This window comes from Ochotona princeps, chromosome 18 (genome assembly GCF_030435755.1).
Source record: "Ochotona princeps isolate mOchPri1 chromosome 18, mOchPri1.hap1, whole genome shotgun sequence".
Lineage (NCBI taxonomy): Eukaryota > Metazoa > Chordata > Mammalia > Lagomorpha > Ochotonidae > Ochotona > Ochotona princeps.
The window spans coordinates 47322624-47349091 of record NC_080849.1 but is presented as its reverse complement, the minus strand read 5'-3'; the positions used below and the strand labels follow the sequence as shown (position 1 = coordinate 47349091).

The 26468-nt window shown below is 45.3% G+C and overlaps 1 protein-coding gene across 2 annotated transcripts in view; it reads left to right on the top strand.

Moving 5' to 3' along the window:
* The window catches only part of LAMA1 (laminin subunit alpha 1), a 144255-nt gene that overhangs the window by 55632 nt on the left and 62155 nt on the right, over positions 1 to 26468 (top strand). Inside the window, exons 5-20 of one of the 2 annotated variants that reach the window (XM_058677002.1) lie at positions 579 to 758; positions 2110 to 2199; positions 3664 to 3781; positions 4731 to 4909; positions 5550 to 5655; positions 7814 to 7974; positions 8838 to 8978; positions 10164 to 10337; positions 11591 to 11692; positions 12593 to 12804; positions 13811 to 13922; positions 17394 to 17504; positions 20955 to 21082; positions 23259 to 23342; positions 23991 to 24202; positions 26296 to 26402. In XM_058677002.1, the coding sequence (XP_058532985.1) occupies positions 579 to 758; positions 2110 to 2199; positions 3664 to 3781; positions 4731 to 4909; positions 5550 to 5655; positions 7814 to 7974; positions 8838 to 8978; positions 10164 to 10337; positions 11591 to 11692; positions 12593 to 12804; positions 13811 to 13922; positions 17394 to 17504; positions 20955 to 21082; positions 23259 to 23342; positions 23991 to 24202; positions 26296 to 26402 (2217 nt within the window). Of the gene's footprint in view, positions 1 to 578; positions 759 to 2109; positions 2200 to 3663; positions 3782 to 4730; positions 4910 to 5549; positions 5656 to 7813; positions 7975 to 8837; positions 8979 to 10163; positions 10338 to 11590; positions 11693 to 12592; positions 12805 to 13810; positions 13923 to 17393; positions 17505 to 20954; positions 21083 to 23258; positions 23343 to 23990; positions 24203 to 26295; positions 26403 to 26468 lie in introns of those variants that run through there. The other variant, XM_058677003.1, reaches the window with a different exon arrangement.

The following is a 26468-nucleotide window of genomic DNA, read 5'->3' as shown; positions in this document are numbered from 1 at the left end:
GACTGGGAGGTGCTGAGAATTGTGACAGCTCAATGTGCACCACTCCCACATGGCACACATTTCTTTAACATTAACATCATGAAGGACAATCCTCTTTTGTAGCACTTGGCTTGCATCAACCAACTGCAACAGCTCTCTCAAGTGCTGTTCGTGGCAGGAAGTTTTCAGAAAGCAGAACAGACCGGACTTAGGAGAGCTCCTGTCATTAAAGCTTGCTGCCACAACTTTCTTGTTCTCCCAGCGTCGTCATACCTCTAAAAATCTAAAATTTGCATCAGAGCTAGATGTTCAAAAATCCTTCCTAACACTGGGAAAAGTGACCCTCTTAAAAAATTTCCAGCAATGTCTAAGATACTGCAATGGTCAGCTTATAGTAGATTCCAGGCGTATTGAAATCATGCTGAGTCATGAGTGGTTAACAAATGTTGGATAGATTTTTAAACTGAGCTTAGCTGTGTTGTTTTAATTTTTAGATAGTACTTTTATAAAAGGGAATATCACAAAGTTAATTAGCCAGGACTATTTTAGCATGCTTCAAATTCACACTGGCCTCTTTTGCCACCTCCATCTTTATTCAGATTCACACTTCATTGATCAATGGCAGACCAAGCGCTGACGATCTCTCGCCCAAGTTGCTTGAGTTTACTTCTGCACGGTACATCCGCTTGCGCTTACAGCGCATCCGAACGCTCAATGCGGATCTGATGACCCTTAGCCACCGGGAACCTAAAGAACTTGATCCTATTGTCACACGACGAGTGAGTACATGGCAATGTGCCAATCACAGGACAAAGCTCATTGAGTTTAAGGGAACTTTTTGTTTTGATTGTACGTTTTCTGCAAGTTTGACATTGTTCTGCTGCATCTGCTATGTCACCATCTTTTCAAGAACCGTTATGTAGCATTTGTTATAAATACTCCCTTTAAAGTAGATCGTAGTTGGGCTGGCTGTCTGGCTCAGTGATTAATTCCCCACATGGGATGCCCACATCCGATATCACAAGCTGTGGATTTGAGTCTTTACTCTGCCTCCCAGCTTTGTGCTGTGGTACACCCTGAGAAGAAGTAGTAGGGAAAGGCTTAAGTATGTGGGGCCACCACACCACGGTGGGAGACCTGGGTCGAGTTCAAGGGTCCTGATTCTGCCTGGTCCTACCCTGGTTGTCGGAAGCCTATGGGATGTGAACAAGCAGGTGGAAGTTCTCTGTCCCTCTTTGTACCCTTCCAATGACTAAATAAATGAAAATTAAAGAAATTAATAAATGAAGTGGACGCTGGGCCTGTTTATGCCATCGTGTTCTCTCAGCCCCACGCTGTCACCGCAGTGCCTTGGTGGATTGAAGGGAGTGGTCTTTGTCCTTTACTCTGCTAATCTGGTTACATGTCTGATCATTAGCAGGTGCAGGTTTTTCAATCTTAAGGTGAAAAATTGGAGATATAACTTACAGTTACCTACATGTCCATCTTTTAGGTGTATAATACCTAGGTGAACAAAGCTTGGGTGGAGAAATATTGTCATAATTTTGGAGTAGAATTATTAGGTTATGGGATAGCTAACTTTTAAATTTCTTAAGAAACTGTGAAACCCTGATCAAAAGTAGGTCTGACATTTTATAATCAGAGCAGCAACATTTGAACGGCAGTTCTCATTGAACAACCTGCTTCTGTGTATTGAGTTTTGTCAGTTGCTGTTGGTTAGCCACTCACATGTCATTCTATTAAAATAGTGACGTATTTACACATTTTTGTGTGTTTGACCAACTTTGCATTCTGGGATAAAACTTGTCATGTGTTAGCCATTTTAAACAGTTCTGTGTTTGATTCACCCAATTTTTTAGCAATGTCAATAGTAAGGGTTTTGAAGACGATTGCCTTGGTTGAAGATACGTCTAAGTTGGGTTCTGCTCATGAGCTAATTTGAGTATTTTTTTTTAATTGAACACAAGGATTCTTGGTGCATAAAATCTGGTTTTTAAATGTATGTATATAATTTTATTTAAGATGATCAGTTGGGTTCTTAAGCCAACTGGGATACTCAGTGGTATGCCAGCCTTTCACATCATGGAAAAAAAAGGTTTCAGTGTTTTTTCATAACTTGTTTTTCTTCAGTATTACTATTCAATCAAAGACATTTCCGTTGGAGGCATGTGCATTTGCAATGGCCATGCTAGTAGCTGTCCGTGGGATGAAACCACAAAGGTGAGTTCTGTGTTTCATATTTTACTACAATTCATAATAGAAGCTATTATGATAAATATTATGATAAATATTGATATTATGATATTATGATAAATATGATAAATATGATAAATATTGCCTTTTTTTAATTCACGGCAAACATTGATAGGTGTACCATTATGTGCCAAAAGATTTCAGATCATTGATTTCTTCCTTTTAACCATTTTCATTCTGCGTTGTTTGGAGCCAGTGTTTCTGGTTAATTCCTTACTGTGATCTTTTTGATGACAAAATACCCATCATATAAACTTACCATTTTAAAGTATATAATTCAACATGTTGATGAATTTCGAAGCCCCCTTTTTTACTGTAAGCAAAATGATGCAGTTACTAAATGATATCTATGTCTTTATAAAGAGGGATTCCTTTCTTCCTGTTTTTTTCCCTTTCCATTTTTGTGGTACTAAATCAAGAGAAACTAAACTTTTATTTGTTTTAGTACAATATTAAAATGACAATACAGCATCTGCTTTCAAAACACTTATATGAAGTTGCTTTTTAGTTTCTTTGTTCATTCTGTACTTTTTGAATAGGACCATTCTGTTTTTGGTGGTTAAAAAAGAGCTCAGCACGTTGAGCACCAGTTCTAATCCTGGCTGCTGCATTTCCAGTTCAGCTCCCTGCCTCAGAAAGCAATGGAAGATAACCAGGCACTTTGGGTCTCTCCACCCATGTGGGAGGCCCAGAAGATGCTCCTGGATCCCGGCTTTGAAGCACCCTGCTTTGGCTATTCTGGCCATATGGGGGAGAGAAACAGTGGATGGAAGATCTCAAATAAAATGAACAAATCTTTAAAAGCTAGATAAATACCAAGAAAATTAAGAGTTCACCTTCCTTTAAGTCAAGGTATTGTGGGGCCTGGCTGAGTAGCCTAACAGCCAAAGTCCTCATCTTGTATGCGCTGGGATCCCATGGGAGTGCTGGTTCTTGTCCCAGCGGCCCTGCTTCCCATTCAGCTCCCTGCTTGTGGCCTGGGAAAGCAGTGGAGGACAGCCCAAAACCTAGGGACCCTGCATAGGTACAGGAAATCTGGAAGAGACTCCTTGCTCCTGGCTTCAAATCAGCTCAGCTCTGGCTTTTGTGGCGACTAGGGGAGTGAACCAGGAGGCGAAAGATCTTCCTCTGTGTCTCCTCCTCTCTGTATATCTGACTTTCAAGTAAAAATAAATAAATCATTTGTAAAAATCAAGGTATTGCTCAGAAGATGGTTTTGTTCATTAACTGGTAACGGGCTGATCACATTCCTCATCAGTTGTGTTTATAACCAGGTTATGTGCATACTTGGTTCTCAAGGTGAGTGCTGCTTGGTTTGGTCCTGCATCCCCTGGTTTGAAGTGTGTCCTGCTGTTTGGCTGAGAGTTTTCTCTTTGAAATGAAGTCCGGACAACTGTTTCCTGATGCCCTGCTATCTTCCTTGTTGTGCAGAAACTGCAGTGTCAGTGTGAACATAACACGTGTGGTGACTCCTGCAACGTGTGCTGTCCCGGCTACCATCAGCAGCCCTGGAGGCCTGGGACCGTGTCTTCCGGAAACATGTGTGAAGGCAGGTGCCCTGGGACCGACAGGACCACCATTTCTCTTCCTGTTTCTCTTCTTGTCATACTTCTGTTCCTGTTAAGTTGGCTTTTCCTCTTCTGCATTTGAGTTTTTGACATCTCAATGGTTTTCCTACTTGATTTCTGATTTTCTCAGAAGTTCAAAAATAGTTTGTCATGGAGGCCTAAGTGCATCCTCATGGGCTTGCTGCTTGGTCAAATGCTCCCGCTCACATGTGTTCCTTTAGCTAAAGATAATTTGGATTCAACTTTTATCTCAGTTGCAATAGACGAAATAGTTACAGGACTCCAACATCTGACATAAGCAACGTAGTCAAAATAATTACTTCCACTTCATGTGAATCTCTCTCACAGTTTATCATTCACTGAAAAATTCTTCCTACATTCTTGTGCAAACAAATCATCTGGTAATGTATTCATACTGGCAGTACAAATCTTATGCAGGTGATATACTATGCATGCAATTTTCCGCATTTGAACAAATCTTAGTTCTTTTCAGAACAGCAATTTAGGATGCAATATACTTTATTATTTAAGCAGCTACTTTTCAATGCATGTAAATAACTTACATTACCTATTGAGTGTCTTGACTGTTACTAATCTCTTAACATTAACTCTGGTGAACTGACTAATCCCGTATGTGCCACTGAGAATCATGGATGTGTCATAACCCTGGTTATGTTCCATTCATAACCATGTGAGCACTTCTGCAAAAGACAATCCCCCAAGAAGAGTTGCTGAGTAAAACAGGTGTGCAAGTTTGTCACTTTGGCATCTCTTCCCAACTGCCCTCCTTAACGTATGTCATCTGTATCCTCTTCAAAGAACTTACTAGAGTTTCCATTTAATATATGATCAGACGTTTAGGGAGATAAAGGTCTTTGTTGTATAGGATGGATTGTGTCTATTAATGGAGATGTCAAAATCTTGTTCTAGAATGTAATTGTCACAATAAAGCCACAGACTGTTACTACGATGAGCATGTTGCCAGCCAGAAGAGAAGTCTGAATGCTGCAGGCCAGTTCACAGGAGGAGGAGTTTGCATCAACTGCCTGCAGAACACCATGGGCATCAACTGCGAAACATGCCTTGATGGGTACTATCGACCACACAAAGTAAGACCCTGTCTTCGCCAGGGCTAACCTGCATTGCCTTGCATGGGCCAGAGGAGACTTCTCCAAGTCTCAACCTCTGCTTGGGAGACTCATTTCCATTTGTGATACTTCTGTTCGTGTTAAGCCAGCTGTGTTGTTCAGACCACTGTTTTTCTTCTGTTCTGTTTGCTTGCTCATATAGAATGCTGAGTGTTATGTAGCATGAATTTGGGTCCTCCTAGCAGTGTGAGCTCTGGTAATACTGGTGTCAAACATTGAAGCTTCAGCTAGCAACCAACACATCTGTATGTCCTTGTGCTGCCCATCTTCAGTGGAATTATCTTGAGGCTATTACATGGGTGCTTGTTGGGGTCTGCTTATAGGTGACCCTTAAGATGTAGCTGTGATAGTGAGCAGGGCTGTATGGCAGTGGCAGTGGGAAAGAATGGTGCTAATTGCTGTCACCCTCAGATGTTTGAGGCTTCTTGACTTGGGACCACTGTATTTTCTGGATCCTACACCTGCCCAGTACACAAAATCACTGTAATGACCCTCCACTGGAATGAAAATCCAGGATTGGGTCATGGGCACTGCAGTTGGTGTTAGTGCCAGTATCACTGTTAGTTCCAGTAAGCTAAATCCAGGGGACCTATGTCTTCAGGTTTCTCCTTATGAAAATGAGCCTTGTCATCCCTGTGACTGTGACCCCGTGGGCTCCCTCAGCTCTGTCTGTATTAAAGATGACCTCCATTCTGAAATGCGCAATGGTAAGTACCCATGTCCTTTTTGTGCTTTCAATTGAAATTTTAAATGAGGAGTGTATACCTTGTGGAACATTTCCATGTTGGTGATATGATTTTCTACATATTCTTTATTCATCAGATATTTATCAAGTACCTACTGTTATGTGTAGGGAATTTTTAGAGAGGACTGTGACGATCAAGGCCCCTGTTCACAAGTAGTCATTAGCCAAATGCATGGGTATTGGTGAAAACAGTACTGTAAGCCAAATAGAAAGTGTGAGTGGGTAAGGATGTGACTATGTTGGGGTGATGAAATTTTAGCAGATCATTAAGCATTCAAAGTAAGAAATAAGGCTCAGTTTAATAAAGCCATTTACACAACACAGTCAACAGCAACCACTCTGTTTAGCTCTTAAGACACGGGGAGGAATTCCTCATCTCACCAAGCACATGGCTGCTCTAGCCATCTTTATAAACGTCAGTGTTCTTTGCCTTTCAAAGCCAGAGTTGGACTTGCAAATAGTAGAGCCCCCAACCAGATCCTGTTTGTTCAGGGACTTCCGTGGTACCAGTTGTCTCAACCACCAGCAGGTTGAGCTAATGCTGTGCAGTGCTGGACCCATCAGGAGTGCCCAGGCAAAGTGCACACCTGACCTTGACACTGTGTACCCAGGGATGGGAGGATGATGAGAGCCATGGTGATGTGGTGTTGGTGGTGACAATTACCCTGATGGGACTTTTTTTTTTTTAATATGTCACTTAAGCTTTTCAACCATAGAGAGAAATTATTTAACCCATTCTATAGGCAAGAAACTTAGAGCTCAGAAGAGTTGAGTAACTTGGCCTAGGTCACATAACCAGAAAACGAAGACATTAAAAATGAAGACACACGCTGCCCATAGCCATTTGCCTCCGGACTCTTTTTTTAATTTACGTATTCAAAAGGCAGAGTAACAGGGAGAGAGGGAGAAACAGACAGAAGGAAAAGAGATAAGAGAAGGAAGATAGACTTTTCATCTGCTGGTTTACTCTCCAAATGACTACAACATCTGGGAATGGGCCAGGCCAAAGTCAGAAGACTGGAGCTCCACCTGGATGGCAGAGGCCAAATATGTGAGACTCTTTGGCTATTTTTGCAGGCACTTTAGCAGGGAGTTAGATGGGAAGGGGAGCAGCCAGGACTCAAACCAGTACTGGGATATGGAGTGCTGGTGTGAAAAACAGTGGTCTAACCACTCAGTGCCACAATGGCTAGCCTTCTGTGTGTTTTCTTAAGTCTTATAAGTTATTACTGTTCTCCCATTTAGAGCATACCCTTCAGTGTATTTTTAATATACCCACTGTGGTGACTCTTATTGCAGCCTAACCGTAGGGCATTTTCATCATCCCGTAGAGAAACCCCTTTCCCATTGGTGATCACTCCCCATCTGCCTCCACTTCCCATTTCTGAACCCTGAACAACCACTTCTCTACCGTCTTTCTTGAGGTTTGCTGATGCTGGACAGTACAATTAAATGGGATCGTGGGAGATGTGGATTTTGTGTGTGTGGCAGGTCTTTCCCACTTATCGTAATGTTTTCAGGTTCATCCCTGAGGCAGCATGACTCAGTACAGTGTTCCTGTTCATTGCTGAACCACACTTCAGGCTACGGATATAGCACATGTACAAGTCCGTTCATCAGTTGATGGACAGATAGAGGTTGTTTCTACTTTTTGGCTGTTGTGAGTGATGGTGCTAGGAACATTCATGGATATGTTTTGCTTTCTCCAGCTGTTTTCTTAAGTGGATTGACTGGCTTGCATGACATCTCTGTGCTTAACACTGTGAAGATGGGTCAAACTTTTCCAAATCCACTGCACTATTGCACCTTCCTGTCAACCACTGTGCCTACTTTCTCCTCCCTCCCACTTTTTTAAACCAGGGTTTGGCAGATGATAGCCCAAGGGCCAAATCTGTGCACCACCTATTTTTTTTTTTTTTACATAAAGTTTTATTGGCACAGAGCCACGGCCATTTGCTCATGCTCTCTCTGTTCTGTGTTTGAGCAGTAGCGACTGAGCTGAGATGCGATGACCTGAAAACCTAGGAGATGCATTTTCAGGCCCTTTTGAGAAAACCTGCACTCCTACTCTGGACCTCTTTGACCTTCCTGTCAGATCGCTGTCATTGCTTTCTCTGCAGGCAAGTGGCCAGGGCAGTGTGTCTGTAAGGAAGGCTATGCCGGAGAGAAGTGCGATCGTTGCCAGTTTGGCTATAGGGGTTACCCCAACTGCGTCCGCTGTGAGTGCAGCCCAGCTGGCAGCGTCAACGACGATCCCTGCACCGAGCCGTGTCTTTGCAAGGTGAGTGTGCAGGCCAGAGACTGCAAGGTGAGTGTGCAGGCCTTCTTTGCGTGGTTTTCTGAGACTGGCGTGAGTCATGTCAGCTCAAGTGATGGGTCCTTGTGCAGAGCATCTCACAGCGAGTGGACTTTCTCACACGTCCGTGGACTTCTGTGGACACCTGGATTTCTCCGTCAGTACCTCTTGACAGTGGCCTTCTCTTCTAGAGGCATGGCCAAGCCTTCCCAGATGAAAGCAATGTGTGCTGTTTCGCAAGCCTTGGCTTCATTCTTCTGCAACACTCTTTTCCAGCTCTGTGGATTGTCAAATCTCTAAAAACACCAATTAAAGGCCAAAAGCCTTATTTTGGATTTCCATTGAAAAGGAATTGAGCCGTAAGAAGTGATTTATGAGTAGAGTTGTGAGGGCTTTCATTTGGCTCGGTGAGGTCGGTAACAACCTCCCCGTGGTTCCTGGCACTTCCTGGTGCGCCCTATATGGTCACTCCCATGTATCCAGAGCCTGAGGCCTAAGTGCTTCATAGGAACTCTAAGAGTTGACAAGTGGCACGGACAATTGTGCCACCCTCTTCAGACTTTAAAATAGTTGCAATATCAGTAAAACTGGAAGATTTAAAACAGAACAGAACAATTTAAATGTCATGACCCAATTGTAACAGTCCCAGTGGTGTTCTTGGCTATACAAGTCAACGATTTTATTTCACGCCCTCTGTTCTGGTCTGTCTCACATGTCCTCTTGTGTACTTTGAGCTTCTGCGTTATTCTCTGTGTCTGGATCACCCAATGTCCTTTCTGTGAGTGCCATTCTGTTCTGTGCACCTGGACCTATGTGACTCTCAAGATGATCTTTGCCCTCTCTGGCAGGAAAACGTTGAAGGGAAAGACTGTGATCGCTGCAAACCAGGATTTTATAACTTGAACAAGAGAAACCCCCAGGGCTGCACCGAGTGCTTCTGCTTTGGCGTCTCTGATGTCTGCGACAGCCTCTCGTGGCCTGTCGGCCAGGTGGGAGGCACCGTCCAGGGGCAGGATTGAAGGAGCAATCTACCTCAGGCGTGCTCGCTCTGCTGTGTAGGCAAAGCCATGAGGCTGAGTTTGCCTGTCATGCCACCCTCACCCTTGTGGACCAGCAAAGCATAGGTCAAAGTATGCTTCCCAGCTTGCGAAGAGGTGTTTGTTCTCATGTGCATTCCCTTATCAGAATAATGAGTATCATAGATTTCATTGTGTTTGCTTTTCTTCGGTGGGGCAGATGAATCAAGGGAGAAGGCTGGATCTCACCCCACCTACCCCTACTAGGGCCTGGGCATCATGAGAATGCACAATCTCAGAGAAGCCAGGGGACAGGATGGAGGGCACTCCAGTCATTTGTGTGGGCATATTCAGGGCTGATGAGGGCAGGCGGGTGTTTCAGGAACAAGGAGTATTGGGAGGGTGATGAATTTGGGTGGGGAGCCAAGGCTGGGAGTTAGAGAGGAGCTGGTCAACACAGGCTCCCCCTGGTGATGGCAGGACAGCGCCTGTCACGCTCCAGGGACCACTGGCCACCTCTATGCAGGTGACAGAGTGGGAGGATAGGAGCTGGAGGCTCTTAAGGTACCTTTTCGGCATTTGAGTGTGAAACAGGAGGTGACGAGGAAGAGTTGGAGTTAACAGAAGGCAGTTCTTGTAGTACGTTTCCAGGTGGAGGATCCCTCTTCTGAAACACTCAAGGCCAGAAGTGCCTTAGACTTCAGCCGATTTGCCTATGCGTAATGAGACATCTTGGGGAGGGGCCCTGCGTCGAGAGACACAGTGTGTGGATGTTTCCTGTATACATACTTTATGCACATGGCCTGGAAAGGATTCCACATACTCACTTGAGTGCACTTGCACTTTGGCTGCCACTCATTCCTGGAACTCAGGGGCAGAATTTTCCACTTGTGACTTGATGTCGATGCTCCAAATCTTTCTAAATTTGGAACGTTTTCAGATTTGGGGTATTTAGATTAGGGATATTCAACCATTATTACGTCCTTTGATTTTTTTTTTTTTAAATCTAAAATATGTACCCTTGAGCTTTATGGTGCTGGGGTTTGGGTTATCTGCATTTGAGGGTTGCCTGACTAGTTCTTAGGGAACCGGACTGGGTGAAATCCCAGGGGATTTCTGTTTCAAATGACAAAATCCTTGATTTTTTTTTTTTTTAAGGTGAAAGATGTGTCCGGGTGGCTGGTCACGGACTTGGTCAGTCCAAGTGTGATCCAGTCCCAGCAGGATGTGCTGGGAGGACGACACCGGGTCAGCATCAACAATACTGTGGTCATGAAGAGGCTGGCCTCGCAGTACTACTGGGCAGCGCCTGAAGCCTACCTCGGAAACAAGGCATGTCTAGGATGGAGATGTTAAGACCTGCTGCTGCTGCTGCCCGCATGCTCGGGAGTTGTGCCTGTCGCTGGGTGTTTTAGAGAGTGCCTCACAGCCTTGCACTTACCTAAGCTACTGGGTCATTGACTTTCTGTGACCTCACTTGACTCTGAGCTTCTGTTCTTCTTGGCCGGGTTCCTCAGCACAGTGTTCCCTGAAGTCTGTACTGTGCTGTGCTCTCTGCTTCTCCTCTGAGTCCCTAGATCACGTGGGCCTTCAGGAAGTGCTAACCACATCACTGCTTTGCACTGTCAGTTCAAAGCCTGAGGGCCTGGTGGAGGGGCCTGCACATGCTCGGGGAGGGTTTCTGTGAAGAGGACTGTTGGGCTTCTCCATCTATTTTGGAACCAGGGCAAGGCTGTGGTTACAGAAAATTCACATGTAGGAGCAGAGAGAATTTTGTCTTCCGTTTTGCAAAACTGGAAGTGGTGATTGCACAAAAAGCAAGTTGGTTTCTGGGACTGACAGCCCCCCTGGATGAGGGGTCCTGGTTTCCTTCTCTAGACCCTGATCAATCCGAGTGTGCATCGGGGAGAATTTGTCCCAAGCACAGCTCCTCGTCACCCTCACCAGGCTGTGGTTTACTGTAAGCCATGGTCTACTCTCATGGCAGTGTAGATGGGCAGCTTGGTGATTGATTAGTGTGTCTGCTGACCTTGTTTTAATTGTGTAACTCGTCTTCTGTTTTTAAAAGTTTCCAATTTTTGAAACAGCAGATTATCTTCCCATCAAATTCTAAAACTAGATCATGCGCCCTATTTATAGTGGTGCTACATTGAATTCTGAATGTTTGATTCTTGTCACATACCCATCAGAAAATCTGTTTTACACTAAAGCCTTATTTGGTTGGGAAGAAACATGTGCAGTCCTTCTGAGGACTAGTGGATCAAACACCTTCAGCAAGCAGGCTGATGAGCTAAACATGCAGACACTGTCAGCCGGAATCATACTCTCCATCTCCTAAAACAGCCAAGGGAAATGAATGCCCCCTGGGTGACAAACAGCCATTTACAGTGACTTATTTACTCTAAGAAGGAGTGCATCTTTCTGCTGTGTTGGAATAATGCCCCCCGTTTGGTATCAGGCAGAACTAAATGTTCGTGTCATATGCACACAGACTGTTTCCAAATTGGAGTCCAACAGCCACTTCCCTTTCCAGGGACATTGGCCATCCTCCCCCTTGGTGCTCATTTTGTTTTTTGCCATTTCAGCTGACTGCTTTTGGCGGGTTCCTGAAATACACGGTCTCTTATGATATTCCAGTGGAAGCAACGGACACCACCCTCATGGCTCATGCTGATGTCATCATTAAGGTACTTCCTATGGCCTTGCTTTGACTTGTAGAGGTTAGGGCTTGGTGAGTTGCGTTTAGTTGTATGAGTAAAAGAGTCTTAGCAAGGCTGATTCAACAAGGTGGGCAAGGCCAAGGTGACTCTTCAGCTGCGTCAGCTTCTCTAGGTCCCTGTACAGGACACATGAGTGTGAGAGTCCGTCTTAGGGGCCTGGTTCTGGAGTTGGTACTTTTGCAATCATCCCAGGGTATGCCAGCTTCCCTCGCGGTCTCTTGCACTGAGCTGGACTCTACTCTTCTGCCTTGTCCGTCTCTTTGTTCTCCATGATACTTTAGGCTTGCAGTGCATGGCAGTGCAGTGATGGGATCATTGCCATGTTGGCTCTGATCTCTGTCCCTGTTGGTTGGTACATTTTCACTTCCCACAGAAGCATCCAGCTCAGCCTCACCCAGAAGGGTTTCCAGGCATGGCCCGTTTGGGTCCCAGGGTGCAGTGTTTCCTCACCTGGAGTCATGTGCACCTGCTTCTCCCACCTGCAGCTCTTGAGGACTGTGGCAGGGAAAGCACTGCTATTAACAGCAGTTCCATGTAGGTCGGAGGCTCATCTGCTGTGTGCACTCTTGCTGCTTCTGTTCTTGAGTGAAAAGGTAGAGTTTCGCATGGGTTGTTTTAATGAAAACTGTGAATCAGTGCATGTCTGGCTCCCAGCAAAGTCATCTTTTGATGTATGATCAGAATCCCTTTGAAAGGAGCATTGTGAAACACCTTTTCTCTGACAAATCTGGACCCATGGTTACATCCATCATGGCTTGTTTTCTGCAAAACCCCTAACCACGTTGCTGGTTTCAAATGCAATGTCACGGGTTTTGAAGGTTATGTTGAATAACAGAAATGTGTTTCATCTTGTCTTTGAAATGTTAGGGGAATGGACTCACTGTTAGCACACAGGCTGAGGGCTTGTCACTACAGCCCTACGAAGAGTACTTGAATGTGGTTAGACTGGTCCCTGAGAACTTCTGGGATTTCAGTAGCAAAAGGGAGATCGATCGTGACCAGCTGATGACTGTCCTTGCCAATGTGACACATCTCTTGATCAGAGCCAACTATAATTCTGCAAAGACGGCTCTTTACAGGTGAGTGCTAAGAGGGAAGAAGCACTTAGGGTGGAATATGTCACTTGTGTCTTCATGATCCTGCATTTTAACCTTCATGTGTCTTACGCTTACTTTGATTATTTCAAGGCAATAACTAAAGAAGCTGGCTGTGCATTAACAACTGTTTTTAGACATACGCTTTTATTGAGGTAGCTGTCATTCCAAGACAAATCTTTCTAGTGAGAGGCAGATTACGTTAGGATGAAACACTTCCAAGGGGGCTTCTCAGAAAACCCTAAGGATTCAACAGAGGTGTGGACCTTATTTATCTGCTTTGCCTCCTCCTTGTATTCATGGTCTTAGGACTCACACAATCTAGTTAAGCTAATAGGTGCGCCTTTGACCATTTCTGGCAATACCTCACCACACCTTAATTGGGATGCAGCTAAGGCAAAACAAGAAGCCCTGTGAAGTAGGAGAAGCTGCTAACTTGTGGTGCCAGACTCCATATCAGAGTGCCAGTCTGAGTCCTAGCTGCTCCACTTCTGTTCCAGCTCCCTGCTAATGTGCCTGGAAAGGCAGCAGAGGTTGGAGTATGTGCCTGGGTCTCTGTGTCCTACATGGGAGACCCTAGTTCCTGGCTCCTGGCTTTGGCCATTATGGCCTCTCTCTCTGTTACTCCCTGGCTCACTGTCACTCTGCCTTTCAAATAAATGCATGTTGAACTAGAGCAAACAACCTGAAAGATGGCCTCTGTTAGAGATAAGATGATTAAATAGAGGAACTTTCCTCAATGCTTCCACTCTCAAGGGGCAGCGTCAGACCCTTGACTGGGTCACAATGCATTTTTGCACCAAATGCAGAGGGCATTTCCACAAAAAGGCAATGGCTCCAGATTGTTGTGAATATGCTTGGTTACTCCTAATAGTCACGTCCCTGTTTAGTTTGAATTCAGTCTGTTGGGAACCTATCTTCACTGAGTCACTTGAGTTGCCATTGGCAAGCATTGCTGAGTCCACCATGACCCTGTTTGCTCCGCTTGTAGGTTGGATTCTGTCTCTCTGGACACAGCGAGCCCAAATGCCATCGATCTGGCCGTAGCCACGGATGTGGAGCACTGTGAATGTCCCCAAGGCTACACAGGGACCTCCTGTGAGGTACTGCTTCTCTGTCTTCCTGCCGTCTTCCTTTCTCCATGACCTAATGGGAAACGGTGCACTGAGGGGGATGTCAGGCACACTGGAGTCTTCAACTTTGGAAATTCCAGGTTCAGTCGAAACTGTTCAGGCAGTAAGAACATTAGCAGTCACGTTGTTTATAGACGTCAGATTCCTCTGCCAGGAGTGGGCTGGGGCACCTGGAAACACCTGGCTTTGTGCCCTCTGCTGCTTGGTCACTAGGAAACTCCAGTGTTTGTCATTTCTAAGGGTGAATGAACCTGATCATAATTGAACTTTTACAGATTATCTACCCAAAACCAAGATAGTTTTAGATAAGCCGGGCTCTTTTTCTTTATCTTCAGGTTTATTTATTTGAAAGTCAGTCTTTAAGAGACACAGAGAGCTATTTTCCATCTACTGGCTTTCATGAAGTGTCTGCAATGCTAGGTCTCATCCAGAGCAAAGACAGGAGCCAGGAGCTTCATCAGGGTCACCCACATGGGTGGCAGGAGCCCAAGGACTCCACTGCTGTTCCCACACCATTAGCAAGTGGCTGGATCAGAAGTGGAACAGCTGGGGTACTAGCCACCCATATGGGATGCCAACTTTGCAGACTGGGCTTTATGGCTTTGCAGCAGCCCTGGTCCAAGCCAGGCCTATGTTTAGAATTTTGTGAGCTCCGGCCATTTTTCTTTGGTGGGCACACCTCCCACAGCAAGTCCAGTTGGCCCTTCATACCTACTGATAGCTCATTTGTGGATTCAACCAACTGTACCAGCAGGGAAAACTGGGAAGCAGAAACCAGATCAAGAGAGGGCAGCAATGAGCATCCGCTAACAGGGCATTACAAGGCCAAGGGGATTTGGGGAGGAATGGGGTTAAAGGGAATGGGATGATGGCTCCAGCAAACAGAAGGTTGATACAGCATCTCCACAGTGTCCATCAGTCATTGGCTCCAAAACCCTCTGCAGAAACAAAAGCCCAAGGATGCCTCCAGTCCCTTACCTAGAGTAGTGTGATACTTGCTTATATCTCACACATATCCTTTCCTTGTATTTTCTTTTTTTTTTAAGAGAAAAAATAGGTCATACTTTTATTTGAATGCACATTTGTCAGAAGCAATACAAATGGCCAACAAACATGAAAGATCAGTATCACTAGTGATCAGGGGAACAGACTTAAGACCCCAATTACATCTTTTTTTTTATTACAAAGTCAGATATACAGAGAGGAGGAGAGATAGAGAGGAAGATCTTCTGTCCGATGATGATTCACCCCCCAAGTGAGTGCAACGGCCGGTGCTGTGCCAATCCAAAGCCAGGAGCCAGGAACTTCCTCCAGATCTCCCACACAGATGCAGGATCCCAAAGCATTCGGCCGTCCTCAACTGCTTTCCCAGGCCACAAGCAGGGAGCTGGATGGGAAGTGGGGCTGCCGGGATTAGAACCGGTGCCCATATGGGATCCTGGCGCATCCAAGGCGAGAACTTTAGCTGCTAGGCCACGCCGCCAGGCCCAACCCCAATTACATCTTATCTCACTCAAGTTAGTGTAATTATTACAAAAAAGCAAAAATAGCTAATGTTGGTGAGGAGGTGATGAAAAGGAAAACCTTGTACACTGTTACCAAGAACGACTTTAAAATGATCCTTTTGGTGTTTTGACTTTACTACGAATCTGTTAATCAAAGGGGAGTTTGTTGTATTTTTCTTAGGTTACTTAGGACAACTCAGTACCTTCTAGATTCTGTCCAGTTTCCTTTTAATTAATGGAAACAGTTAAATGCATTCCATAAACTTTTTTTTAAAGATTCACTCAGTTTATTACAAAGTCAGATATACAGAGGAGGAGAGACAGAGAGGAAGATCTTCCATCCCGATGTTTCACTCCCCAAGTGAGCCGCAACGGCCGGTGCGCGCCGATCCGAAGCCGGGAACCAGGAACCTCTTCCGGGTCTCCCACGCGGGTGCAGGGTCCTAAAGCCTTGGGCCGTCCTTGACTGCTCTCCCAGGCCACAAGCAGGGAGCTGGATGGGAAGTGGAGCTGCCGGGATTAGAACCGGCGCCCATATGGGATCCCGGCACGTTCAAGGCGAGGACTTTAGCCGCTAGGCCACGCTGCCGGGCCCCATTCCATAAATTATTAATGCTTAATATTAATTATAGTATAATTGCTCAACATGATAAATTGTCAGTAGATTTTGGCTTATCCTTGTATTTTCATTCTTCTCTAGATTACTTATAAAACTTAGTGCTGTGTAGATGGTATTTAAAGTTATTGTTCAGGGAATATTAATCAGAACGAAAACACAAGTTCATGTATGTTTAGTACAGATGCAGTGTTTCCTTTCAAGCATTTTCAATTTATGAGTACAGGCCATGGAAACAGTAGTGAATACGCACATCTTAAGTTTGTATTAAGCACAAGAGCACATTCTTTCATCAAATCATGACTTCGAAGCTGACTTGGAGAAGTTAGGGAATGGAATTCTGGCCACACAGTAAAACTGCCTTGCAGCTAACAGGTGTCTGCTCCAAGTCCACCTGTACTGCAGGCACTGTCCCAGAGGGGAGCACACTGGCGGAGGTATTGGAGGACTCTCAGTGCTCACAAATTGTATTTATATAATTAAAATAGTCTAAAGAATTCTTCTAAGAATAAAAACCACATTCAGACCCCCCTTGTCCCAGGTCCCCATTGGAGGAAGCTGGCTTCCAAATGAGTCATTCTCAAGTCTGCTTTCTGGAGATGTTTTCTGACTGCTGGAACCCTAAGCTGTCCACTGCGGCCATGGTCTTGGCAGTGTACACACCTGACGCTGCATCATGCCGTGGGCATACTGCGCGTGGGGTCTGCGAGTGACTCACGCTCCCTGTCTATAAAGTAGAGGTGCTGATTCCCAGTGTTACCATAAGGATTCAAGGAATCTGTCCTCGAAAGCTCCTGTTATCTTTCCAAGCTGAGCCCATGGAAAGCACACCTGTAACTGTTACCTTAGCTCCATTAAACTGATGCAGTTTGATGCGTATCTGCACTCGAATAATTTATGAATGAAATATTGGCTGTTTTATTCAACCACTAACAAACTGTAAGCAAAGGGGAAAAATCTCTTACTGAAAATTGGTTGCATGATTAAGACATTGCAATAAAATACCACGAAGTGTATGTCATTACAAGCCTGCTCGTTGCTATGGGTGTGTGTTTCTGCCTTTAAAAGAATGAAGATTAAGGAAATGGCTTCAGTGATGGTTGCATAGTTCAGTAAGTTCACTGAAAAGCAATGACTTGTACACCTAGCTTGGATGAATTTTATGGCATATAAATGAAACTTTGGTAAAGATGTTTAAAGAAAAAAACACATTTCTTTGCTTGTGGGAAATGGAGTGATTTGTTGACACTTGCTTGGGGTTATGATGCGCAGTCTGCCTGAAGTTGTGTTCACCAACGTGGTTCGCTCATCTTTTTGCAGTCCTGCCTGCCTGGCTATTATCGTGTGGACGGAATCCTCTTCGGAGGGATTTGTCAGCCCTGCGAGTGCCACGGCCATGCTGTGGAGTGTGACATTCATGGTGTTTGCTCTGTAAGTTTATTAATGAAAGCCCAAGGATCCCCTCCTCCTGCCCTCTGCTGTACCATTTGCTGTGCAGAAGTGAATTTGCAAAATGCTTCATCCACTGAGTAACCCTGGCCTTGTAGGCTGCCAAGGACATTTGCAGATTTAAGTTCATGTCTTGGAGACATCCCCTGCTGATTACAAGTGGCGTATTCCTCTTCCAAAAACTAGAAATCAAATACTCCACAACCTGGAAATTTGGGAATGTCAACCTGATTCCACAAGTGGAAAATTCCACACCTGACCTCTTGAGGACAGTGCAAACCAAAACACAGGCGCACTAAAGACATTGAGTGGCGTGACCGTCGGGCCATGAATGTTTGGTGCATTTCAGCCATAAATGAATTTCTTGTTTAGACTTGGATTCTATCTTTGAGATAGCATTTATGTGTACACAGATATTCCATATTCCATTCAGACCTGAAGCCAAAACACTTCTGATTCCCAGAGGCACTCAGCCTGTAGTGGAAAGAGCATTTGTAAACTCTAGTTTTTGCTTTGTTTTGCTTTGCTTTTGGAACGGTGAAAAGTAACTGCTTATTTAGGTAATAATATAAAGCAGTATAAACATAAAAAAATGTTGCTCACTGATTCAGTGCAATGGGTGGAATTTTTTTCATGGAATGCGCTAGTATTTTTGATGTTACAGACATATGACACATTAAGAGGACTGTAAAGCTAGTGAAGTATTTGTTGGCACAATAGGCAAGCTCTAGTTAGTGTGATAAACTCAGGCAAGCTGCTGCTCTGTGTAACATGAGTAGAAGCAGAGCTGGACAAGTTTGTAGCTGACCTTGAGAATGAGCTTAGGGACAGATGAGGGCAAGACTGGTTTCATGTCTATCAGGAGTTCTTTTAGACCCATTTGCCTGGAAGCCAGGTCTCCCTCTGAATTCCGGATTCCCTCCCTGCAGATGAGTGGCCGGGAGAGCTTGAGTAGCTGTGCTCTGTTCATAGCCAAGTTCATGTCCCTTTTCTTTTCCTGGGAGAGGGACTTGAGTCAGAGCTGAGCACAAGGCATTATCAGACTCTGATAATTCAGGAGAAGACCTGGTGCTGTAATACCCTGGCCTGCCTGTTTCCTCTGCAAGCGTCTTGCTTCTTAATGCAGCAAACAAAGCCTCCTTCTGTTCTTACTTCTTAATTCTGTAGGACTTGCCGGCAGACTCGGTGTCTCTGAGATAGCTTGTGCTTCTGTGTGGCTTTGGCAGCCTTTGCTTCTTCACATCTCTTTTCCACCTGGTTTGCCAGGCCAGCCGCCCCGGAGCCCCATGCAGAATTTCGGAGGCAATCAGCAGGACATGGCCATGGCCTTATCTATGGCTATAACTACTGCTGGTCTGAAAGAGTAGACTTCTTGCTCTTGTATAAATACATACATGCACTCATCAAAGTGAAAATGCTGAACAGTGATTGTGCTTAAAAGTGCTATTACAATAAGCAATAAGGATCATTTTGGGGGAAACCATTTTTTAACTCAGTGGGAGAATTAAGACAATAATACAGGGAGTCCCTGATAACCTTCACTCAAATGCTAACATCTTGCATAGCCAGAGGACAGCTGTGAAAACTGAGATGCACATTTGAATTAAACTGTAAATTTCATTAGCTTTTCCACTCCTATGCTTCTTCATTTCTAGGACCAAACCTGGAATACTGTGGGGGTCTCTCATGACCTTCTATTCATAGCCTCTTCTGGCCTGTGACAGCCTTCCAACCTATCCTTGTCCACTTTCCCCATGAATCTGCTGTTTCTGACGCTCTTTGCTCCTTAGCAGGATTCCACGGTTTTGTCTGGATCCTGTTGACCGGCCCTAAACAAAACATTAAAAATCTCAAATAGTCCAAAATCTGAAACTTTTTGAGTACAAGCCTGATACCACCACAGGAAAATTCTATATTCGCAAGCTTTATTCCATGCACAAAATAATAAAAATAGTGTATGAAACTTTTTCTAGGATCTCTATATATGTATAAAGTATTTATACAAAACATAAGTGAATATGGTCTTTAGACCTGGGTCTGATCCCCTAAATATCTCATTATGTATATGCAAATATTCAGGAAAAATCTGAAATCCAAGCATCTTGGCTTAGGGATATTCCACGTGTGCTGTATTGTTTCATTGCAGCCTACAGAGCTGTTCTTGGCCTATCTCTCATTTCTAATAAATGTGAATTAGGCGTTAACTCCTGGGAGCTAGGCCTGCACTTGGGTGCGTCTCAAAGTGGCTTGACTTAACCTTTAATTTTACATCCTAGTGTTGATGATTCTGCTAGTCCTTTAAAGCACTTGGTCTTGGCTTGCATGGTGTCAAGTGAGAAGTTGCTGCTGTTTCTTATCTATGGAATGTTGTTCCATCGTGTTTCAGGTCTGCTTTTCTGATGTCCTCTTTATCCTCAGTTTTGAACAGTGGTTTGCTCCTCTTGCCTGGAGTCTGCTGGGTTTCTAGAATGTGTAGGTGTGGAGCTACCAAATTTAGAAAATGCTTCGTCAGATGTCTTCTGCTTTGCCTCCCTTCCCTCCTGTCCTTTCAGTCCTGTTGCGTGTGATCTTGACCAAGGCTGAGTTCTCTTAGCTCATTTTGCTGCTCAAGTTTGGGTTTCTGCTGCCGTCTTCAACCCCACTAGTGTTCGCTCCTGCGATGTCTGAGCTGATTCATGTGCCCCCTGTTCAGTGTTCATTTTGCCTCTGTTTTTTAGCTTGAAAAACTCCATTCAGTCTGGTTTGTATCTTGCATTTCTCTTCCCACTGTGTTTTTGTCTTTCAGCCTGTGGGTTCTATCAACTGTTATTTCTGAGTGTTTTTCAAATTACTTGATTTTTCTCCCGAAGATGGATTAAGTTTGTTTTACGCTTCTTCTCATGGTGTCATATAGTCTTTTGTAAACCTGTTTTTTCAATCTCTGTAACTGGGAATCATTCTAAATTAGTCCGAAAACTGTCGGAGTAGGAATAGTATTTGACACATCGACATTCACTTAGAGTCCCTTGTTACTAACATAGTTCCCATCAACTGTGGTCTCATTGTCTCTCTGTGGGTCCAGCTATTGAATTATAACCCTCCTTTCTAAAGCATTTGAGCTTATGTGGCAGGTGCTGTTGCCCTTTATCTCTGTATGCATCCAAGCTTATGTCCTGGGAATAGGCATGTTTTCTTGTTTAACCAGAGTGCATTTATCCACATATGTAAATTTAGCACTGATATTCTATTTTTAACCTGCCATCCATTTTTGTTTTATCAGTTGACCCATTCATATCCTGCACATAAATGATTTAAAGCAAGGTAACTCCTCCTCCTGGAAGGTAGAGTCAGGTGACTGGTTTGGGCACTTTGCTTTTCATTTGAACTTCAAGTGTAGATGAAAATCCACAAAGTGAGCCCGAGCCAATTCCTGTTTCCCTGCCCATGCCCTAGGCCTGTTCACACAACACCACTGGAGACCACTGCGAGCAGTGCCAGCCTGGCTTCTACGGGACGCCTTCCCGAGGGACTCCTGGGGACTGCCAGCCTTGCGCCTGCCCCCTTTCCACGGCATCCAACAAGTAAGCCCTGTACCCCTTCCTGGAACCATTTCCTGTGTGGCCTTGATGCCCACTGAGGTGTTCTGCAACCACCAGAACATGAAGTTGTGTGCAGTCGGAGTGTGAATTTTACACAGGAGTCATTGTTTGGGGGTTGTTGTAGACACTTACGCTAGAAAAGGTGTGTGGTGGCACGGTCTCAGGTAGACACCCTTCCTCTGGGTTTAATGTTGGGTTCCAGTTCTTTCCCATTCAAGTACTAACCAGGCCCGACCCTGCTTAGCTTCCGAGATCAGATGAGATCGGGTTCAGGGTGGTATGGCCGTAGACAGGCTCCAGTTCTTTGTACATACACATTTAATGTTTCTACCTAGGAGGTGCAGAGGATAGAGATCAGTACAGCCTCAGTCCTGGGATCAGTGAATGTTTGATCTGATGTCCCAGCTATGAGACTATGAGGCTAAATAAGAAAAATCTGGTATATTCATTGGTTCCACCAAGGGCTTTTTTTTTTTTTAATGTATTTTGTTGTTGTTGTTGTTTTGGTCAACTGCCTGCTGTGTCCTGGGAGTCAGAGTAGGTGCTATGAGTAAGTAGCAAAATGTTCATGCGTAACCTCCCAGTGAGGTCATGACAATGATGAGAATCTGTCCACAGGATGGTGAGGGCAGGGAAAGCAGTGCCCACCTGCCTGGGCGGCTTGATGAGTGACTCTCCAGGGAAAATGTCCTCTCAGGTTTGACTGCTGAGAGTGTGGAAGACTGGTCCAGGTGGAAGGACCAGGCATGTGGACCAGGCAGTGTGGACCTGCACACCCTGCTCAGGAGCTGCCCAGGGCCCGGAACAGATGGAAGAGGACTTTTGGGCCTTGCATGACCTGCCAGGACTTGTGTGTCCTGCCAGCCAGGGGCTTGCCCAGCCCTTCTGTCTCACTGGTTTAGCCAGGAGGCTCTTCCTTCACCCATTCTCCAAGAAGTTTCCATTGAGATTTTCATTGGAAACTCCCATTCCTAAAAGGGATGTCCTCAGGGTTACTTGTGAGGAAATCATGAGGTGCTGGTCTCTCCAAGAGTGAGGAATTTGGCATTACAGTTAAGACACTGATTCAGATGGCCATATGCCATGCCGGAGTGCCTGGGTTCAGTTTCCACCCCGGGTGCTGACTCCAACTTTGTCCTGGTGCAGACTGTGGGAAGCAACAGTGATGGCTCAGGTTGCTGAGTCCCTCTATGGACATGGGAGGCCTGGGGTACAGCAGGCCCGGTGTTGGCCAGGTCCAGCCCATGCTCTTGCAGGCATTTGAGGTCGACTTGGTGTGTGTTTGTGGGGGGGAACTACTAGATGGGAGCTCTCTGTGTCTCTGCCCCTCAAAAATGGAAAGCCACCAAACCCTCAGGAACAATGTGTGAAGGGGAGCCGTGCAGCATCTGGGGTCTCTGTAGAGGTGGAGATTCCCTGACACTGTGGTGTGGGAAGGATTTACTCTTGTCCTGATTTGGGCGTCGCTTAGCAGAGGTGGGTGCTGCTGCATCAGGAACCTGAGCAGAGGCGCTCAGAGTGCCAGGAGCATCCGAGCCGGCTTCCTGAAGGAAATGACAGCTGAGTTGGGTGATGAGAAAGAGCCGGCTGCAGGCTGTGGCTCAGAGGAGCAAGGAGCCATGGTTATTCTGTGCCAGTAATATGGAGTGAGGCGCGTGAGGCTCACAACTGGTGCCAGGTGGCAGAGGCCTCAGGATCTGAGTGAGAAGCAAGAAGTCATTGGAACTTGGTAAAGACGGCAGTGGTGAAGTGCTGCCTTTATCATATTTTAAAAAGTGACCCCAGAGCCTGGCGCAGTAGCCTAGTGACTCATCTTGCATCTACTGGGATCCCATATTGGTGCTGGTTTGTGTCCCGGCTGTTCCACTTCTCATCCAGCTCCCTGCTTGTGGCCTGGGAAAGCAGTCGAGGACGGCCCAAGGCCTTGGGATCTTGCACCCATGTGGGAGACCGGAGGAAGTTCCTGGCTCCTGGCTTCGGGTCAGCTCAGCTCTGGCCGTTGAGCCACTTGGGGAAAGAACCAGCAGATGGAAGATCTTTCTGTCTTTCCTTATCTCTGTGTATCGGCCTTTCCAATTTAAAAAATAAAATCTTAAAAAGGAAAAGCAATGGGGCCCTGTCCACTGGGACACTGCGGTCACTTCTAATGTTCTCACAGCTTCAGCCCCACCTGCCACCTTGTGGACGAGGACATTGTCTGTGACCAGTGTGCACCGGGCTACGCGGGAGACTGGTGCGAAAGGTACTGCATTGCCAGCCCCACCCCACCCCTGCCCCAGATTCTAAAAGCTGCTTTAGCACAGTTTTAAAACTAAATCCCCAGTTTTAAAACTAAAATTAAGTGGGGCTTGGAGCTCTGGTGTGTGATCATTTCAGATATATAGGAGAAAACAGCGTGTGTGTCCACCTGCAGGGAGTCGGGCAGGAATGCTGCTGCATTTTAAGCTGAGTTGGCAGGAGTGCCTGGAAGCAGCCACAGGCAGTCCTGGTGCCCTCTCCCTGTTTATCCACCCTCAAGCGCCCCTGGGCAGGAGGCTGTTTAGTAGGTCTTCTGGCAGCTTTCCTGGATATAAACCTCAGCAGCCAGTCCTGGCTTAGCCTTTGGGGAGAGTGCCGACCCACATGGTCAGGATCACAGCTGGCCCTGTGTGAGTCTGCATCGCTGGATTTGTCTCCCATTAGATATTCTCCCAACTCATTGCCATGAATAGAGATCTGTGAGTGGCTGAGTGTTGGGTTGCCTCCCTTTCATGGTCAACCCAGCCGAGAAAGAGGCCGTCTTGATTTATTAGCCGTTTGGTGACTTCCTAAATATGGGTTGGAGGGGGATGGATAATGTCATTGAGGAATTGTTCTTTTTTTTTATCCCACCCTCAACCCCGGGTACCAGATGTGCAGATGGTTACTATGGAAACCCAACTGTGCCTGGGGAAGCCTGTGTCCCTTGTGAATGCAATGGCAATGTGGACCCCTCTGAGCCCGGACACTGTGACCCGGTCACTGGGGAATGCCTGAAGTGTCTCAGGAACACGACTGGCACCCATTGCGAACGGTGTGCCGATGGGTTCTACGGGGACGCAGTGGCTGCCAAAAATTGCCGTGGTGAGTGCAAGCCCTGCAAAGTCAAGTTCATTGTTTGGTTCCATCTTCTAGAAAGTTCCCACCCATCCACTTACATGTGTCATAAGGAGTTCAGCCTGGTAGATAAATTATCTGGAGTCTAATGGAGACCCAATATAGACCTCTCTATGTTGGCTTTGATAGTAACTCCCCCTCAAGGCCATGGCCTGGTCAGCAGGCACCTGCCACTCAACTCTGCTCAGAGCCTGTCAAACTGATGGAGATGCTGAAGGGATACAGGAAATGGGGAAGCTCTAACCGTGGAAGATGCTCAAGTGGTGTTTTGGCGTGCCTTGGTGGTCTGTGCCTGCACACCTCTGCCAAGGTCAGCTTGGAACCCTGAAATTTCAGAACCAGTAAGAAAAGTAGATTTTCTTATACCTAAGATGAGCTTAGGGAGAGTTTAGCCTTTTTAAAAGGAGTGAATAATACAAATCTGAGTTATAAGTATTGGTTAAGTTCACATAAATGCTGAAGTCCAAGTATGGTATTACATTGTGGAGCCACAAGAGGGTGCTAGCTACACAGGAAAAAATATTATCCTACGACTGCATTCAGAGACTTAGAAGTTCCAGCTCCTCTTGCATTTGTTTGAGAAGGAGGGAGAAAGAGAAACAGGGAGAGAGAGAGAGAGAGAAACAGGGAGAGAGAGAGAAACAGGAGAGAGAGAGAGAGAGAGAGAGAGAGAGAGAGAGAGAGAGAGAGAGAGAGAGAGAGAGAGGTGTTTGCTGGGTGGCAGGTGAGCCGGTTAGAGTTAGGGTCAGGAATGGAGTCCACATAGTCAAACTGAGCAAGTGCCTCTGGACAGCCATGAATACCCACAGCCTTGCATAGCCTCACATGGGAGCTGCAGCCCACGCTGGGAGCCTGGAAGGGTGAGGGGCTCAGGGTCTTGGGCAGTGTTGACCCTAGTTGGTTAAGGAGGCAGGAGGTGGTGACCACCAGCCCTTCAGTTCCCAGGCTGTGCCCTGCATCTGCCATACCATTCATGCCTGGGCTTTCTGTTGTTGGTGAGGTGTTTTTTTTTAATTTTGTTTTGTTTCCTTTCTTTTTTTTTTTTTTTTTTACTTCTGTCATCCTACAGGCTGATTACCCCTTACTCAAAGTCACATCTCAGACATTTTTTTTTTGTATTTCGGAATATTTGCATGCATCTAATGAGATATCTTGGGAATAAAATCTTTGTTTTATGTTCACTTTATACACAGCATCTGAAAGTGTATAAACACGATTTTTTGTGTAACTGTTTTGATTATGTCCCATCCCATGAAGCCAGGAGTAGAATTTTCCACCTGAGGGACCATATCAATACTAAAAAAGTTCTGAGTTTTAGAGAATTCCAGAATTAGGCTTTCTGATTAAGGACCATACGTGAAACGTCTCATGATTTCTCAGTACAAGTGTACATAATACCTTCTGTCAGGTTATAGCTAAGATGGCCATTGGTGGCCATTCATGAATATCAAGTAAACTTTTTTTTGGACTCATTAAATTGCATCACTTTGGAGAGCTGGGGGACTCCACAGGTTGAAACATCAATGCAGCTGAACTCAGACATTGGCTTTCAAACAAGGTACATGTGACTCGGGAGAATATGTTTCAGTACACCATAAAGCATAATGTTAATACACACTTCATCCCAGGTGAGGATATGTGGGAGTTTTGGAGTTCTGTATCCACATGTGATGTGGGGTAGGAAAGAATGGCTGAATTGACTTCAGAGTCCCCATGGCATGCTTTTAACGACATGTAGATAGTTCAACTGCAATGCAAAGAAAGAATAACTTGATTAAAGGTTGTTTGCAAACTGTCTCCTTACAGCTTCAGCATTATTTCTCTGATGTCTCCCAATATCTGATTTGGTGTACTCTTCAGGAAATGCCTGAATTTTAAAGTTATTGCAAGGTTTCATATATATAATTACATGTATATATACTATTTAATTATATATGTAACTAATTTTGAGATTGAAAGCATTGAATGTTTACGATTTTCTCCTTGGGAATCGTAGAATCTCACTATAACTACCACTAGAAGTAACAATGCGTGTGTGTGTGTGTGTGTGTGTGTGTTAGCCTGCAACTGTCATGAAAAAGGCTCGCATTCTGGGATGTGCCATCCAGAGACTGGAGTCTGTGACTGCAAACCCCACGTGACTGGACAGCAGTGTGACCAGTGCCTGGTAAGCTACTTACTGGTCATTGCGTTTGTTGAAGGCATGTGTCCGTGAGATGTATAGGCGTGCACC